This window comes from Hesperophylax consimilis, chromosome 5 (genome assembly GCF_061612785.1).
Source record: "Hesperophylax consimilis isolate HC1 chromosome 5, BYU_Hcon_1.0, whole genome shotgun sequence".
Lineage (NCBI taxonomy): Eukaryota > Metazoa > Arthropoda > Insecta > Trichoptera > Limnephilidae > Hesperophylax > Hesperophylax consimilis.
In genome coordinates, this window is record NC_142840.1 from 11,704,115 (window position 1) to 11,722,576 (window position 18,462).

Below are 18,462 nucleotides of genomic sequence, written 5' to 3' on the forward strand. Positions count from 1 at the left end.
GTGTTGCATGTTGACTTCGACATTCCTTTTAATGAAGACAAATTGAATTTATTTGGTGGCGGTGTTTTGCGCTTTCTAATCTGTATTTTGATCAATATTTTTTTTATGTTTAAAAAAGTTGGCTGCGTTCTTCAGTTTACGAACAAACAGCAAAAAAATGTCATTTTACAAGATGCCAAAAAACGTTGACAGTGTTGGTGAAATGATATCGTTAAATCCTAGCAAACATAATGTTATTTGTTGCGTAAAAACGCGGATTAAACCATGAAAATATAATCATAAAAAAGGTTGATTCAGCAAAGCTGTGTTAGTTCCATGTAGAATTCTGTGTTCAACTTGATGTTATAATCATCGTCAATGTTGATTTTCACAACACATTTTTTAATGTGACACCTCACAAGAGCGCCCCTGTCTGTACAGTGTAAAGACAGGGGAGCTATGTCGGTTGGGCAGCCCTGTGGTAGGGGCTAAAGGAAAGCATTTATTAATGCGGGTCTCTCGTAATTTATTAATATATAATATTAATAAATTACATTCATTCATATTATAAAATATATTGATATCTTTTTTGTAAAATTTCTCACATTTACCTTTCTAAACCATAAAAGACAGAGTTAAAAGTCGATTTAATATTTGTTTAATTCTTGAGCAAAAAAGCAGTAAGATCGAATGTGGGATTTCTATTTTTTTTTTTCGTGTTCTATAATTTACTAACGTGAAATAAAGAATATAATTTTACATCAAATCTATTAAAATGTTTGAGAAAATCTAGGCGCACAACTCATACCCCTAGGAGGCGCTCGTGTATTTAGCAGGTTGCCATCAGAATGTATGGTAAACGTCAGAAGTTGGAGGTATTATTAATATTATAGGGTATTTGGTGGTATATTTGAGGCACATCGGCAACATTGTTAAAGTGACAGATGACAGCAGTATCGTGGTTTTATTATTGTTTCCAAAATATATAACCTGATGTGAGACAATGTCTTCAAGAAAAATTCCCGGCACCAAAGCATCCCAACAAAATTCTCAATTACTCATTTCCTCTGGAATACCATCTTTAGATCATGTTGTTGGTAAGTTTGTTCATAATATGCGGATCGTTCTTCATAATTTTCTCGGTATACTTTTATCACGATGCTGTATCGACGAATGACGATTTTGATATTTTTTAGACACTCTGTGACACAAATAGGTGATTATTGTTATTCTTGTGTAATAATACAATGCTTGAACCAGGATTGAAGTATGTATTGGTACTACTCGCAGGAGTGTAAATCAGCTTGATTGATATTTCATCTTTTGTGCGCTTTTGTACTTACCATATATGGATAATACACGTTTTTGGTAAACAAGTGTTTTTTTTAATGTTAAGTTTCCTCGCTGCTTACTGCTTACTTCTTAATACACACACCTTATTTAAATAGCACCTACAAGAAAAGACTATTTTCATTTTGTTAGTATGAGGTGATGTTTATTTATTAACGGACTTACATATTATACTACCATTACATACCAAACCGTAAAAAAAAAGATTTAGAAGTGACATTAGTGACAAGTAAAGTCAAGACTTCCCTAGAAGTCAAAAGATTTATATACATATATAATATTTCTTCACTTGTTTAGTGACCGATAAAAATCATTTAGACTTTTACCGTGTTTGCTAGGTATTGCTTTATGTAAGGTTCCGTTTTTAATCTAAGTATGCACAAATTATTGAAATAACTCAAACTAAAAACCTTATAATCTATTTTGTAAATGTCCCCCAACATAAACAGTTGTTTCTTGTACTAATTAAGTTGAAATGGGTGTTTTTTTGTTGTTATTTTTTGTTTGTTTTTAATTGCCGGCAACCCGGGCGTTTATTGCAATAACATGATCAATATTACAAATATGAAAGTAACCCGCCTCACTAGAAGATTTCTGTACTGAGGCGGGTACATATATTTGCTTACACATACACATACATTTATACAAATACACAGGGTGTATCGGCTGGTACCCGACAAACTTTAACCAGCTATTCCTTAGCACATCTGGAGTAAAAAATGTTATTGGCACTTTGCTGTCCGGTAACATTTTTTTTTAATAAAAAATTTACTATTCATATTTTCACCACATGTCACCACTGTTTTATCCTTTGTCAAAGTTTGAAAACCCACCTGGCAATATTTTATCGAGTTTCGTTGAATAATATACGTACGTACCTACATTAGCGCGCTTTTACGATCACAACGAAATGTCATGGCACCATTCGTCTCATTTTTAGCTATTATTATTTAGTGTTTATGAAAGAGCGAACACGCTTTTTGACACACTTGCTAATAACAGCTGTTGAACACGAGAAACAATGCCAATGACAGTGACCGAGTGTGGATTTTTTAATCATTTTTTGTTTATAATTGAAAAAAAATGTTAGCGGCCAGCAAAGTGCCCATAACATTTTTTACTCCAAATGTGCTAAGGAAAAGCTGGTTAAAGTTTGTCGGGTACGTGCCGATACACCCTGTATATATCAATATATACATGGAGCATTCCATATATAGTTACATACATATAAACAGGAATTTCGTAGGAACTTTAAATTTACAAAATGGTAGCGTCTAAATCTCATAATAATAACATATCAAAAAACAGTTTAAACAACAGTATTAGGTATTGATAAAATAGGCATGCGTAAAACATACGCAGTTTTAATAAGAAAGAGTAAATCACTATAAATGTAAATAACACATGTTTGTAAATAAGGAATGGGAATTAGACTAAGAAGGGATTGCTAGAAATTTGCTGATGCATGCCCTTTTTTATGTAGTAATCATGTGTTGAAATGTTTAAGTAGACTGTTTGGGTGTTTACTTCATTAGTTTTGGTGTATTTAGCAGTAAGCGGAGTAAGGAAACTTTACCGTTTTTGTTTGTGGGTTACACATAAATAAGTCAAATTAGAGATGGAAAAATAACAACTCAAAATGCCAATCATGCATAAGAACACTAGTTAATCTTGTTGAATTCCGCTGCACGCTTAATATGCTAAAATAAATAAATAGCACTTGGTATCTTAATTACTACAAGAACTATTTATGTGGGAGATGGTAAAAGATGCAGTAAAGTTCCATTTTTCTCAAAGTTATGTTTGAAGGTTAGGAAATACGCACAAATTATTAAAATAACCCAAACTAAACCCTAAAAACCTATTTTGTGCATGTTTACTTAAACCTCCGACATAAATAGTAGTCTCCATTCGATATGTAAGTTGAAATCAAATGATGTTTTTTTGAAGAGCATTTGCATGCCGCTGAATTCGACAAGTTTACTGACCATTCTTTAATTAAAAGCAGTGGTGACTCGTGGCTTTTGAGTGCGATAGAGTGCTAAGTTGAAAAATACGACTTTATTGAATAGAAATATTAGTAGTGCGGATTTCCTGATAATCTTCATACAAAAACAACATCCATAATGCCATTTTTTGTAATATTAGCACTCTAGTACACCCAAAAGTCACGAGCTGCCACTGATTAAAAGTACACCTGCAGTTCAAAAGTGAGGCTTAATCATGTATTTGTCTAGTAAAACATGTGTGTGTGTTTTTTAATTATCATTATTTAGATGAAAAAACGTGAGGTGTACAATTTTTAAACTTTTATGTTTGCACTAAAAATTATAATATTTCAAAAATTAAACATTAATTTCTAAGTACTAATTTTTAAGGATAATTCATAACCTTTCAAAAACAGTTTTTAGTTTTCGGTTACGTTCAGAAATATACAATTTATTTGGATATTATTGCAAAGCTGAAAAACACAAAAATTCTCTGACATTCTGACAGCGTCTTTAAAAAATATAACGGTCAATATACCAGAGGCCTGAGGGGTTGAAATGTATGAAGGTCTGAACCTTTAGCACGTCCTTACTGTCTAACAGTATCATTTTACTTAGTTCACTATCGTCCACCGATCAAACTATGTATACTATTTCTGAAATAATCTTTTCAGTGAAATTTCTTCTGTAAATTCTTAAAAGTGCTATAATATTTTTTGCTATAAAAAAAAATAATGTGTACATTTTTTTTCAGGTGGCGGATTCCCCATTGGAAGCATCTTTCTACTTGGTAATTTTAATGTTGAATATTCAATGGGGAATTTTTTTTTTAAATTTCATGGAATGAAAACTATTATTGAGTCAAAGCTTTCTCTTGGCAAATTGTTCATACCCTATAAATATAATAAGCTTTTGAGGAGTTTTCTTCAAAACTCTGTGTATTTTTTTAAATTCTCCAATGAACTTTTCAGAAGAAGATGAGTACGCAAATTATTCTAAAGTTATGCTGAAATATTACTTGGCCGAAGGAGTGGTCAGCAAACATTCTATTTTACTGGCGTCTTTGGATACAAATCCTGACAAAATAGTTGAGTATAAAAGATTTTTTTATTTATTTATATAAAATTGTATCACAATTTGTTTTTGCTTTTCCTCTATATAATATTTTTTAAATTTAGATTTCAGAGTTACCATCTCCAACAAGCTTAGAGTCAGATAATTCTGAACAACCCCAGCGCATAGGCAATGAAGAGAATGACATTAAGATAGCGTGGAGATATAAAGATCTTTCCCCTGTGGATTCTATCCTAGGAACAAAGTTGCAATTCGGTCATTATTATGATCTGAGTAAAGGAATGGATAATGCTTTACTTAACAGCTGCTCCAAATCACTTTGGAAATTTGATTTTAAACCAATTTCTGATACTTGTAAGTCCCCCTCTTCACATTTATGTTTTATTTGTGTAGAGATGCATTAATTCATTTTGCATTCATTGCATTTCCTGCATCTTGTAGGTGCTCTCTATCTGTACTTATTTCCTAAGTTAGAGCAGGGTCCTGTTGATATGAGCACTTTGTACGTCCTGGGTGTTTATATTTTTACTGAAATCATTTTCTGATGAGCCATTTCATTTCATTTCATAGAATGCAAGTCTGATGACATCATCTAACAGTAAAGTTTACATTTATACTTAAGGTGAAGCTTAATGCTAAATCACTATTTTGATTAATCTTTATAACGAATTGGTGTACATTACGAATACCAAAATATATGCTTTAGATAAATTGAAGGTTATTCTATTGTTTCGCTTGAGTAGAATACAAATAAAAAAATAAATTACTCAATACAGGGCCTCCTGTGTGGAGTTAAAATAAAAAATAAAAAAATAAAATAAAATAAAATAAAAAATATAAATATAAACTACTAAAAAAAACATTTTTTCAATAGAAATGTATGAACGCGTAAAGGAAACAATTTAAATAAAAACACAGTATTATAGCTAAGATTATCTGTGACAGTTTCACTTGATTGAATTTTTTGCTTTCTTGTAAAATTATTTACAAAATAAATAAAAACCACTTTTTTGCTTCAAATCGAATGTTTCTAGACTCCGTTTTGCAAGCGATTTTAATGCCTATTACCTACAATATATGGTATACCAAGAATATACACATTTTTGGCTTGTAGCCTCCTCTTAAAGAATTTAAAACCTCTAAAGTTTATGTTTAACCCCTCCGACTTTTCGCGAACTTGAAGCTAAGATGTCTTTACCGAAATGTCAATTTCACGAAAACGTTGTGTTATTACCGCCTCACAATCAAAGCTCTATAAATGAAACATTACTGAACGGAGCCGAATAGTAAAAACTGTTTTAGAAAGGTTACAAAATAGGCTTTCAAATTGTTGTATCATAAATAAATATTAACATTTGTAAATATTTAAATTTAGAATGGAAACATGAAAAAATTGTAAAAATGACTCACCTGTAATGTTTTATGTAAAAACGATACTAAAATCACGGATAATGTAAAAAAAAAACACTTATTTCATCGTACAAATGTACAATAAACAATTCTGTCACTTCACTTTTTGACCATTTCATACAAAATATATTTTTAAAAAAATAATTAAACTTGCGAGGCGGGTCGGCACGTCAAACGGCTTTCTTGGCGTCGTTTTACGATTTGGCGGGTAAAATTTGCTTCCACTGAGTAGGTCTTTTTACGGGTTTCTATGGATAACTTTGAATAGAGATGTGAAGCTTCATTCAATACGAATATTCTACTTTTTGTTTTAGGGATGTCACTAGAAGAATAACGGAGTTATGACGATTTTTGTGGAAACACACGCGTTGACGTGTAAACACGCTTATTGTACTTGACTGCTATCGTTATTTTATCGTGTATATCTGCTTACGTTGCTGACCGGTTAAACATACAGAATTCAATACTTCATTAGTGCTATAAAACAATACATGAGTCATTGTTATTTACAAATCTGCTATAACTATGTAGAAGTTCTGTAGACCTCGCATATTGTGTCCAACATGGCCACTATCTTGACAGGAATGTCTGGACATGAAACACAAAAAAATGTGCAGACAGACGAAATGCAAAGCGCTCGAGTTAAAACAGAACTTCGCTACACTCAGTCAATTATAAAATGTTAAATGACATTGTAAAACTGTTGAATTTGTGATTACTCAATAGATACTAAATTAGTATTATACATAATAGTTTTATATTACTAGTATGCAAATAACCCTACCAAATCAATCTTCTTCATTTTCAGGCAATGGGAATACAGCATACAACGATCTCCTAATTTTCATTAAGAATGAAATCCAAAAAGGAGGTTTTCATAAATCAAATACTGACGCAAATAATAATGTACTAAGGATTGGTATTGAATCTCTGGGATCTCCTCTTTGGCAGGCTTTTGAGAAACATGACGCAGGGCGTGATTCTTTTGAAGAAGGAAAGGAACTTATTAATTTCTTGTTCTGCTTAAGAGCAATTTTGAGATCAGCTTGTGCTGTTGTATTTATGACAATTCCAACACATCTTTTTGGGGTATATATACTTACTAAAAATTTAAAAAACAATATAATTATTCACTTGCAAAATCTATTATTACTTAAATGTGACAGCAGCAACGGTGAAGGTATATAATATTTTGGTAGAAAGCAGTCACTCCTACCACAATAATAGTATAAATCTCAATAACCTCAAATTCCTGAAGTTGTCTTTTGTCTCTCTCGAAAAGAGGCCTAACACGACTTATGGAGAAATAGATTTATATTGGCAATAAGTGAAGTGAGTGGTGTTATTACAAGAAAATCCTGCAGGGTGATCATTGTCCTAAAGACATCCATCCTCTGATAAGAGAGGGCACCAGAAGAATAATATTATTCCTTTAACCTTCTCATAACTTTCGAAGCATTCAACTTTGGTACTGCTTTTAATCTTTATTATGAGTCTAAATTAAAATATTTTTACATTCAAATGAACTTTTTTGCAGAATTCCAATACTGTTCTTCATGTAAGGCATCTAGTGGACTCCGCTGTCAGGTTAGTTGCGTTTGCGGGAACTGATAAGGAATCTAATCCGGTTCTCCGGGACTACCACGGACTATTCTACATTCCTAAACTCTCCTCAATCAATTCACTGGTCCCGTACATACCGTCTACACTGGATCTTGCCTTCAAACTGAGAAGGAAAAAGTTTTTAATTGAGAAGCTGCATCTTCCTCCAGGTCTGTTTATTTTATGAAATATTACTAAAGTCTTGTATAAATGATAATAACTTCACCAGATATATCTCCGATGACCTTAGAGTGCGTGAAATTACCACAATAGTTTCCAACTGTAATTTCGATCAAAATGTACTTATGAGAAAGTAATATGTTTTGTTGGTCATTTATAATAATATCCACAATTCGCAATAAAAATATGAAACAAAATAAGTCACAGAAAATAAAAATATACAGTTGAATCCACAACCTCTGGTCTATCCGAGAGTGGCGTCTCTTCCAATTGAGCTACCGAGACCTTCTTGAATTCTATCATTTTTATCAATCTCTAACTTCCCTTGAGAGTTATTAATATTATTTTTCAATCTTTTCCCATTTACACATTGGCTTCCATCTTTGTATGAGAGTGCAAAGTTCTTCCACAAACGTGATTGACCCATAGATGGTGTCTTGAATATAGCTTCAATAAGTTATCCTAATATTAATTATTTATAAAATTATAACTTATTGCTTATCACTTATCACTTGTCAGAATTTTATTATATTTTTTTTTATTGATCATTCATAGAGTTTTCACATCTTTACAGAACTACAAAACTCAAGCGAGAGGGAACAGGATGATGTGGGATCAAGCTGTGGAGGATCTGGAAACAGTAAAATAGACTTCTAAGAAAATGGTGCACCAATAATGATTAATAAAAATATTATTATAATAAAGTAATTTTTTTATTGCAAACAAGACTTTTATTTTAAAAACATAGACAAATTACAAAGTATGGCAGAAGTAGTGGTGTAGTCCGGTCCTTGAAAGGGTCCGCTTCATTACACACAAAACTTTACACAAAATTTCCACCTGTCGTACAAATTTTCTCCCCTTTAATATTTATCAAATGTCTAAGGGCCTGACAGTTTATCACTACACCACTGGCCAGGAATAATAAAAAAAATTATATTACTGGGGGGTGAGTCTGTATCTTTTGCGTTAGCCTAACGCTGCGTTATACGTGGGCGAAGTCTAGGCAAATGCGATTTTACTACTATTCTTGGAATGAATACAAACTCAAACAAATTAAAATTGTGTTCACATGGACTTTGTCTATGCAGCGTTAGGCTTACGCAAAATACACACCACCTCTGTACTTGAATTTGTACTCCTTTTTCACTCTCCTACTCTTCACAAGCAAGTAAAAAAAGGTAGAAAATATTTTTTATACAAAACTAAGCTAACATAAAATAAATCAATTATTAGTGACCCTACCTAAAGGAAATAACCATTATAATTTGATTGCCTATTGACTTCACCAATAGCTGACATCTTTAGCTCAAACACAATAGAATTGACCTACAACTGTATTCCACCCAGACCAACTAATTGCTTTATGTTTTTCAACAATGCACATTATACCTAGCACATTACCTGTAACTTACTGAATTTGGCCTGTATTTAGATCTGTTTTAGGCTAAAATATTTGTGCACTCTGATGTGTGTAATATATTCAGCAGCTTCAACTGTAATTAGTCACCCTTCATGTCCGACAGAGCGTGTCTCCCCTAGCCAATGGTCTTGCTGGCCAAAAACACAAACCACTCTGCCTGTATCACTCCAACAGACCAGTACTTATTTTACCAGCCCATTTAAACTTTACTGTTGCCATTCTTAATTCGAAAAAAATAGAACACCGGTCGTTTGGCTTGGAATAATATAGTTGCATACAGTTTTTAACAATACAATTTGTGCCTACGAACATAATTAGTTCCCATTCCTGGTCCCCACTCATAATATAGCAGCAGTTCTATTTACTAGTACTTCCTTCCTATTGTGTTTTAAAATTCACTTCCACGTTCATAACAATGAGGGAGTGCTGCGTGGTGTTTGTGATTTATGGAATTTGTTTGTTGATTTCATTTTGATTGAATTACTTTAAAAGTGTTTTTGTGTTTTGTGAATTTTATCTTGTGTTTGGATTATCTTTTCGAGGAAGTATTTTTGTTGTATTTATATAAATAAACATGAGATGCCATAAACTATTCAGTTCTAAAGTGTTACTAGGATGTTTCAATTTTTTATTTTTGGTGAGTATAATATTTCACATATGTAAAAATAAAGGATTAATTAAATTCTATATCATGATTTTTGTAAGTTAATTTATTTTAATTATATTATGGTGTTGTCGGACAATATTTACTCATGCATTAAATAACTAAGCCCCTACTGTATATTTATAACACTATTCAAGTAGTGTTTTTTTATGTAGTTCCATGTTTGTAAAAAAAATTTGGCCATTTCAATAATGACCAACAAGTTTTCTATTATTATTTATTTGTGTCTGAATCTGGAAAGCATTGCACTCATTCAAAATAATACCTCGTATCCTACTTATTTGTCAAAAGTAACTTTTCAGTGTGTTCTGTTACAAAAATAAAATAAAAATACACAACTTTAAAAATTTTTAGAATTTTTTTTCCATTTAAAGTACTTAGTTCCTTGTAACCCCAAGTCAATGAATATAGCACAGAATAATATCAGAATTCGTCATACAGAGAGATATGAAGTACTGCATGATCCATCCTATAAACCACCATTTTTGTCTTAATCCACATAACTATTTAAAAAAAAGTATCAATCACTATATTTATTTCATGAGTGGACAATGCAACTATTACAATGTCTAAATAGAAGAGCATTCAAATTTTGTGCAAAAATTCAAGTTTTTAGATAAATAAATGAAAATAAGTCGAAGCAGAGCTAGGCAGTTTGTTCAATTAAATTTGTTGTTCTGCTTGCCGATATAAATTCTACTAAGTTTATATTTAGTTATTGATGCGTTAAATATATCAACAACATCCTTATAATCATTACCCAAATTCTATAGACGGCGAACGGGAGTATAAAATTGTTATTCCGTGTTAGAGTCGTTGCAATAATACGGTAGATATTCGATGTTGGTTTGTGGGGTAAATGGAAAGAAGTCAAAAATAAGTTCAGGGCTGTCAATTGTTGAATTTATGACTACATAAACAAGTTAAGTCCTTAACTATTCTACGTTATGCGAAATACAAGGTATTATTTTGTCATGAGCGATAGGTGTCATATTCCATTTTAATAATTTTTCAAGAGAACAGAATAATTTATTTGAAAAAATTTTTTTAAAATAATTTAGCAGTTAATAACAATTACAAAACAAATTATTCATGTATAATTGAAACAGTGTAATAATTCTTATGTAGATATTGTGACATTTCATTCTTATATTACAAGTATGTACTTTTGTATCCAAATTTTAATTTAAAGATAACCATTAAAAGCTGTGCTTGTGTTTATTATTTATGCTGTAATTATTTTTTGTTCAAAAATGACAAGATAGGTGAAAAAATAATATACGCAGTGTCCGGTAACTCGTAACAGAATCTACATCACAGCGAAATAAATTTTTTTATTTATACCCGATCATTTCGATTTTTATTTTGTTTTTCCATTTTTTTCCTCAACTGAAGGATTAAAAAACCTTTTGGAGCACGGTCTATTGTGTATCTACTTAGATGCGACCATTTTGACCCAAAAAATTTCAATTTCGGACTCAATGTAAATCGAGTCCGAAGTTTGAATTTATTAATCATAAAAAGTTATAATACAAAATCAACTCCAGATGTGATGTAGATTCAACAGTTTCCCGCTTATACAACGAGTTTTCGGACACCATGTACGGTTTATCAATATTTAGAGTTGTGGTTTTGGTTCCTACTACACTAAAGTTTTTTTTTATCAATGAATATGATATTGATGCATCACATGATAAACCCTTTTTAGGGCGTTGGAGTGTTATAGAAAACTCAAATAAAACAACAAAATTGGTTTTAGGGAACTCCAGTGAAAAATATTGTAGCTTTATAAAAATATATTCACAGAGATCAATAAAAGCTTATTTTTAATAAATAAGTTTTATTAATTATTTATTACTGTACACACAATTTATAAATCGTCTTTTAAAAACGAATAAAACACCATCATATTATACATACTGTTTGGTTGGTACAGCAGAATCTGCTGATTCTGACATCAAAACCAGTCTACGAGAGTAATATACCTATGGTCTACAAGGTTCACAGTCACACCATTTCTTTCGTAGTAATGCAAATTTTCAAACACCGGTAAATTGTTTGTCAGGTGGCGGCCATGAATGTATTTTTGCACTTTGGTTTGATACATATGACAAGAACCCCAACATACAACATTATATGAAAGCATTGATTAAACAAGCGCATAATATACAGTTCTTAATGTAACTATGTCCAATATATTTATTCTACGTTATGACATTACTATTGCCCTACTTGTATTTTGGAATTTCACGGTTATTAAGAAGTTCCAGTTATTTTGTTTTATTCGGCAACGAGCTACATAATATTTTTTTTATTTAAAGTTGTTATCCTATCGTTCTTATTTTCTAATGTGTTCAGCACCGTCGATATAAACAGATAGAAGTGTAATCTTTACTGATTTGAAAAAAAACTGAGGTCGCCAATTTACACAAGACCTTTCGACTCCTAGGCCCCAGATATGCCAATAATATCAAAGAATTTCAATAAACATTTGAAATTGTTTGATCAATTTCACCCGAAGCAAGATACAATTAACCTTACTGGCACACACACGTACAACACACTAACATGAGTTTATCCCTTCAGTCGTTCATAACAATTAATAAATTTTTTATCGTTTTTTATTTTAAAATATTTATTTATTTTTATTTATTTATTTATTTGTTTGTACACGCCCAATTAGGGCTTTTACATATGATACAATTATAATACATTTGATATAATCAGAGAGTAGAAGAGATAAAACAATTAAAAATGTACCGAGTATAAAAATATTAAGTTAAAAACAACAAACAGAGTAAACTATAGGATGCACATTTCTATAACTTTAGATACATTGGAAATTTAAAAACATTACAAAGCTCAAGATAGACATACAGATTTAATAACAATGAATCTCAAAAAAATCAAGATAGACATACAGATAATAAAAAAAATATGGTGGTAATAATATTTTTTTCACGTGGCAACACTTTCTTTTTTTTTTTAAATATGTTCACAATAATTATTCATTTTTAGTCATGTGGTTTACTGCTACTTGTGATGGGTTTCCTTCTGCTCTGCGACTCACCGAGGATACTGTTGTCTCGGCTCCTGACTTACCCTGACGATGAGGCCCCACAGCCCCCGTTCTACTACGCGTCCCTTGCTATCATCGGTGCGGGATTGTTCATGACCGCTGCGGGGGCCACTGGGTGCTGGGCCACCTATGCGAGAGGATATTGCGTTCTCACTTTTGTAAGAATATTTTTTATGTAAATATAACACAAGAGATCCAATGATCTCTACTAACCGGAGTCAGTGGGTTTACGGCATCTCCAGTATGAGGTTGAGGGTAGTGGGGATGGAAAGGAGATGAAGAGGAGAAAAGTGGGAAGTACGGGATTCAGATCAAAAAAACATGACTAAAGCCATTTCAAGCCACATTTCAATTCTGAATGGTGATTTTTCACTGCGAGTATCTTCCACTTCATTTGATTTATTTATTTTATTAATACATGATTTACAGGGTACATGTGGTTTTTGTGATATTTCACCCTCCATGCTAGGGATGACCCTGTGTTATGGCGGGTGAATTTTACAGTTTGCGGACATAGAATCTATACATTACTATAATATGAAAAAGAAAAATGATGTATAGCTAGTTTGGGTTGCAAGAAGAGATTGAGAAGTTAGAGAATTATAAGAAGATGAAAAATTTGAGAAATTATTAGTAAATAGATCACACTAATTAATTATGTACATACTATACCGCTAAGTTAGGGAATAAGGATATATTATGTTTTGTCTGAAAGGTGATTAAATTGATAGAGTGTAGAATGAATGGGTATTGTAGTTGTAATGTATTCCGTGTGTATCCATTTCGTAATTTGTTTTTTAAAGGAATGGGGTTGACTCACGGTTTTTAGGTTTTCAGGGATAAGGTTAAAGATTTTAGGAGCTAGGAAGAAAAATTGTCTTTGAGCTGACAAGGTATGTAGTGAAGGTACTTTGTGGTGACCGTTGGTTATTGTTCTGGTGGTGTAGTTGTGTTGTAAAAGAGTTTCGTTTTTATATTTGAACAGGAAATGTATTAGCGAATATTTTAGGTGGAGTTGTCGTATGTTTAAGACCTTATACTCTATGACGAGTCGAGTGGAGGGGTATCTTGTCGGTCGCTTGTTAATGACACGTATTACCATTTTTTGGGCTTTTAGGAGAGGTTTGATTTGATTTGATTGAGTTCATAGATAACAGAAATAAAAGAGATGGTCCATTAACCATTATTGTTTTTTTTATTTTAACGATGAAGCCATTCCTAGAAAAACGACGCCAATATCGCTCACCCTGGTTCACCCGTCCTAATGCAAATCACATCTAAGCAAAGTGTCGTCTTGCTTTTGCATCTACCTGTACACCAAACGCTCATTGCCTAGCTCAGGGCTTCCCTAACTGTGAGTCGCGACGCCCCGGGGCGCCGCGGGATCGTAACAACAAAAAATATGGCAACTTCCCAAGGGCGTCACAGTTGAAAAAAGTTTGGGAAGCCCTGGCCTAGCTGCTTTGATAGTTCTTAGAGTTTGGTCATTGATCGGCGACAGTCAGCACCCTTCCATACCACATCTCCTTTAGTTCCTATTATCTATGATTGAGTTACTGTTTTATTTTTACAGATTTTTTAATATTAAGTTAGACACTTCAAATAACTTGTAGACAGGAGTAACATAAATGTAAAATTAATTTAAAAAAACTTTCATATTCATGATTGATTTTTGGGGTAATAAGCCGTTTTGCACTTTTTCGTCCTTCAGCCAACATTTTGAACAGCCTTACATTATTTATTATCAGTACAGATTTGTAGAGTGGCTAAAAAAGATTAATTATGATAAATAACATCATATCTGTATTCCCGTTGCCATTTGCTTTACCATCTTTTAACCCTGGGACTTTTCTCTACAACCCGCGTGGAATGAATTTAATTTCAATTAGCAAATAAGGATGCTCCATTTCACTGGTCACACCTATGAACCAATCATAACTAAAAAAGTAATCTCTAATTTCAACAAAACAGTGAAATGCTTGCGTGTTGCGTTGCGCTCTAACTACAGAGAATTTAATGAGGATTTGGATTTGAGCAGAACATATATACCAAGAATTAACCTTTTTCAAATCATCGTATCATGTGTTTGATATGATAACATTGATATGCACCCCTATCTATCAATCCTTGATAGCAACGTTGGTTACCTGTATTGTTCTGTGTCGGGGTGTTAAAAAACCTGAGCTAGCTAATGCAGCCAAAAGTTTAAAGTAAAAAAAAATGATTTCAGTACTTCCTAATGGTGCTGATATCCCTGGTGTGTCAGTGTGCGGCGTGTGTAGTGGTGGTGGCCTGGCCGGGCTGCGTGGGCCTGGCGGGGGCCCGCGGGGGTGCCGTGGGGGCGCTGCAGGCAGCTTACGGGGTCCCGGGACATGAGCAGTTCACTGCCGCGCTGGATTTGGCGCAGACATTGGTATACATGTTAAAATATGCTTGGCTTGTGGTGTAATTGTATCTAATCCCTGACAATTCATGTGTTTGATATCTCAAATACAGAATAATCTTCCCTTTGTGCTACCTTATTTATTAAAGCTGGCTGCCTTCAAAAGATTCAAAGATATTAAATGTTGAAAGAATAGTAATAATCATCAAATAGTATTGAAAAAACTCGTAAGAAATAGGGTTGTCGCTGCAACCAGTGATTTGACCTCCGAACCCTTTTCTAACCACAGAACTAATGTGGCTACCTTCAGATGCTGGTGCCTTGGAAAGTATTAAGGCGATGCACTACGTCGTGTAATATTTTTAATTGAGCCGCTATCAATAACAACCCTTACGTAGATGCCGATAAGGTTTAAATTCCCGCTTAACACCATCCGCCTGTTTTGATTTATGCAAGAAAAAAACATGGCCAAAAAGTGCCTTTTATTTTATTTTGTGGATGTTCAGGCAAAAATATTTAATTTTTTTCCGATCATTTTATAAATAACTTGCCACATTATACAATAAAATCATAACCGAAAATGGGTTCGTAAGTAGGAGATTTTGAACTTTAAAGCAGTTTTCATAGGCCTATACATTTTTTATTTCTGGGTTTATAAAAAGACTTATACAGGGTGCGGCAGAGAGGACGGACGGTTTTAAAAAAACCATATAATAGTTAATTTTTACTCAAACAAAAAAATTATTGATGGAATCAGGTTCGCGAGGAAATAGCATTTGAGACAGTCAAGTGTGGAAAATCACATCAGGCATGTGGTGGCCGAAATCGTTGATGCAGTGCTGGAGGCGTTCTTGGAAGTTCGCGTAGACTATCTCCAACATCGCTCTATATCATAGGGGTGAAAGCGGAGATCCAGATGCAAAATTCGCCTTACCGAACGATCACTTAGGCGAAGTGCATCAGCATGTTTCCGGGCAGATCGAGTCGGACTGCGAAGAAAGGCTTGTCGAACGCGTTCAACATTTTCAGGAGTTCGAACTGTTCGCGGAGCTCCTCTTGGTCTTCTGTTGATCAGTTCCCCACGCCTGCGAAATGATTCAACCCAACGAAGGATGGTGTTTCGAGAGGGAACAGCTCTATTCCGATGAATGTTGAAGTGGCGACGAAACTCACACTGTACGACGGTGACTGACTCATTATTTCGGACGAAACAATCATAGGCGAAAACTCGGTGCTCCACCGTCCACGGCTCCATGACGAGAACTGGTAAAACAATGCTAGGAACTAACGAGTCAAGCGGCACCCCCCCCCACCTCTCTCGTAGACGGAGGGGGAGAGTACTACCCATCTCAAAAACGTCCGTCCTCTCTGCCGCACCCTGTATAAAAAATACTCGATTATTTCAAAGGCCAAGATGTATTCAACTCGCAGTATTTAATTAAAGTATCTGAAACATTTCTAGGCGACCAAATTTTCAAACCAAAAACACATGATTTTGATCAACCATTTTAGAGTTTCAACTTTCAAGAGGTAAATTTTTCCTTTTCCTTTATTAGGCAGTTCAATGGCATTGATAATATGTTGATTTGATGAAGTTGAAAAATATTGATATCTGAATGCATAATTTTACATTTTATTTTTCAGTTTGAATGTTGTGGAATGACGGATGGAAGAAATTACGACATGTCTCTGTGGCAGCTCCATAGGCTAGGTCCCCGGGACCTGATCGTGCCCCTCACGTGCTGCGTGCCGGCTGAAGTCACCTCCTCTTACTTGGATCCGAAACCAGCCAACGAATCCATCTGCCAAGAGCTGCTGCCAGAGCATTTTACTCCCTTTAGATATGGGCAGGTCTGTCTTTCTTTATTTCACTGAAGTTTCCTAGAATGTTTTTTTCATGAAGTAACGTCATGAGTCTCTTCTTTCATCTTTTTTGCCACTCCCACTGGAGATTGGATTTAATAACCATAATAATACATACGCTTTACAGTTCTCTATCCGTATATTACGTGCCTTCAATACTTTCTTGAATCAACAGTAAAAAACGTTGTAAAAATTTGTATTAATTTATCATTCCTCTTTTATAATACATTCTTGGTGTTTATTTTTTTTCCAGGGATGTCTCACAAAAGTGGAGATATGGTATCAGCAGCAATACATTGGATTCTTGATTATCATCCTCATCATTTCACTGATAGAATTTGGGGCACTATTCAGTACAATCCTGGCATGTGTAAAACTACGAAAGAGGAGGAAGGATTCTGGTTCATTCATAATCAAACCATTAAACAATAAGAATACAGAGAACATCTACCACAACAAGATGTTCACAATAGAAAGACCTGTCACTGATACTTACATTCAGCCCGATACCTTTTACAGCCCGGGGTCCAAGCTTCACCACCATTACAACTCTAAGAGGGAAGAAATGGCATGAAAATTAGCTGATGATGCACTTTCACTCACAAATAGATTACAGACTTTTTCAGATTACTTGTTGAAAGTTCAAGCAGAATCAATCATGTGGTAGATAGCGATTTAATAAATAGCTAATCAAATGCTTTGATGATGTTATTGTTAGTCAGTTTGTTTTAAATATGTATTGTAATCTATAGATTTAAGAAAAGCAGAGAGAATCGACCACAAATATTTTATTAAATAATAATAATAATATTATGAAATGAATATAATGGCGATGAAAATTCTTTTCCGCACAAGCCACTAATTCACAAATGACACAATGGACACTAATTAAAAAAAAGACAAATAAACTGGTTCAATTCAAAGCTGTTGAACAATCCCATGTATTGGAAACATTTAATTTTATTTCTATATTCTTCTAGGACTATTATTGCTGATGTCAAATGACATTTCGACCCCTCCTATATAAATTGTTATTGTCTTCAAAATTTCGATAGTTGAGGAGGCAGTTTAAAATTTATTTTGAATCATTTTTACAAAAATTTTATTTTATATATAATATGAAAATATTTGTATGTACAAAATTTGGATTATATTATTTATAATTCGGTTAATATTAGGAATTACAGTGATAAAAATGAACTTTAAACCGCTCTCCTCAACAATCAGGATTTTGAATATACAATGGTTTACGTACACCACAATGTTACGTTTTCAATAAAGGTTTCAGAGCGCTAACTTTTTTTTTTTAAATTTGAGTGAATGCATCATTATATTCATATGGTTGGCCATTTAAATATTTAAGCTATTGAAAGGTTGGAAAGCGGTTTTGAAGAGCATACAGGTACGAAGTATGTGTTGTATAGGTAATGTAAAAGCCCCTATGGGCGTATAACAACAACAATAAAC

At 33.3% G+C, this 18,462-nt stretch overlaps 2 protein-coding genes across 3 annotated transcripts; both read left to right on the top strand.

The window, feature by feature from the left end:
* The first annotated feature begins 708 nt into the window (after positions 1 to 708).
* Elp4 (Elongator complex protein 4) lies at positions 709 to 8,363 on the top strand. The gene is made up of 7 exons (XM_089631630.1): positions 709 to 1,076; positions 4,072 to 4,107; positions 4,289 to 4,404; positions 4,496 to 4,745; positions 6,610 to 6,890; positions 7,339 to 7,573; positions 8,158 to 8,363. Exons 1-7 carry the CDS (start codon positions 983 to 985, stop codon positions 8,238 to 8,240), a joined length of 1,095 nt encoding a protein of 364 aa, XP_089487756.1. The 5' UTR covers positions 709 to 982; the 3' UTR covers positions 8,241 to 8,363.
* A 127-nt stretch (positions 8,364 to 8,490) lies between these two features.
* Tsp68C (Tetraspanin 68C) lies at positions 8,491 to 18,418 on the top strand. Of its 2 annotated transcripts, XM_089631632.1 has the most exons (5): positions 8,491 to 9,643; positions 12,689 to 12,907; positions 14,980 to 15,162; positions 16,777 to 16,983; positions 17,249 to 18,418. In XM_089631632.1, exons 1-5 carry the CDS (start codon positions 9,581 to 9,583, stop codon positions 17,567 to 17,569), a joined length of 993 nt encoding a protein of 330 aa, XP_089487758.1. In that variant the 5' UTR covers positions 8,491 to 9,580; the 3' UTR covers positions 17,570 to 18,418. The 2 variants fall into 2 exon arrangements, with proteins under 2 accessions (XP_089487758.1, XP_089487759.1); XM_089631633.1 differs by lacking the exon at positions 14,980 to 15,162.
* The last annotated feature ends 44 nt before the right edge of the window (positions 18,419 to 18,462 follow it).

Excerpts from the sequence above, each read along its gene's own strand:
- Tsp68C (XM_089631632.1), top strand. The coding sequence starts at position 9,581 with ATGAGATGCCATAAACTATTCAGTTCTAAAGTGTTACTAGGATGTTTC. Across the intron at positions 9,644-12,688 it reads GTTTCAATTTTTTATTTTTG|TCATGTGGTTTACTGCTACT; the intron begins GTGAGTATAATA and ends ATTCATTTTTAG. Across the intron at positions 15,163-16,776 it reads TGGATTTGGCGCAGACATTG|TTTGAATGTTGTGGAATGAC; the intron begins GTATACATGTTA and ends TTTATTTTTCAG.
- Elp4 (XM_089631630.1), top strand. The coding sequence starts at position 983 with ATGTCTTCAAGAAAAATTCCCGGCACCAAAGCATCCCAACAAAATTCT. Across the intron at positions 1,077-4,071 it reads ATCTTTAGATCATGTTGTTG|GTGGCGGATTCCCCATTGGA; the intron begins GTAAGTTTGTTC and ends ATTTTTTTTCAG. Across the intron at positions 4,746-6,609 it reads TAAACCAATTTCTGATACTT|GCAATGGGAATACAGCATAC; the intron begins GTAAGTCCCCCT and ends CTTCATTTTCAG.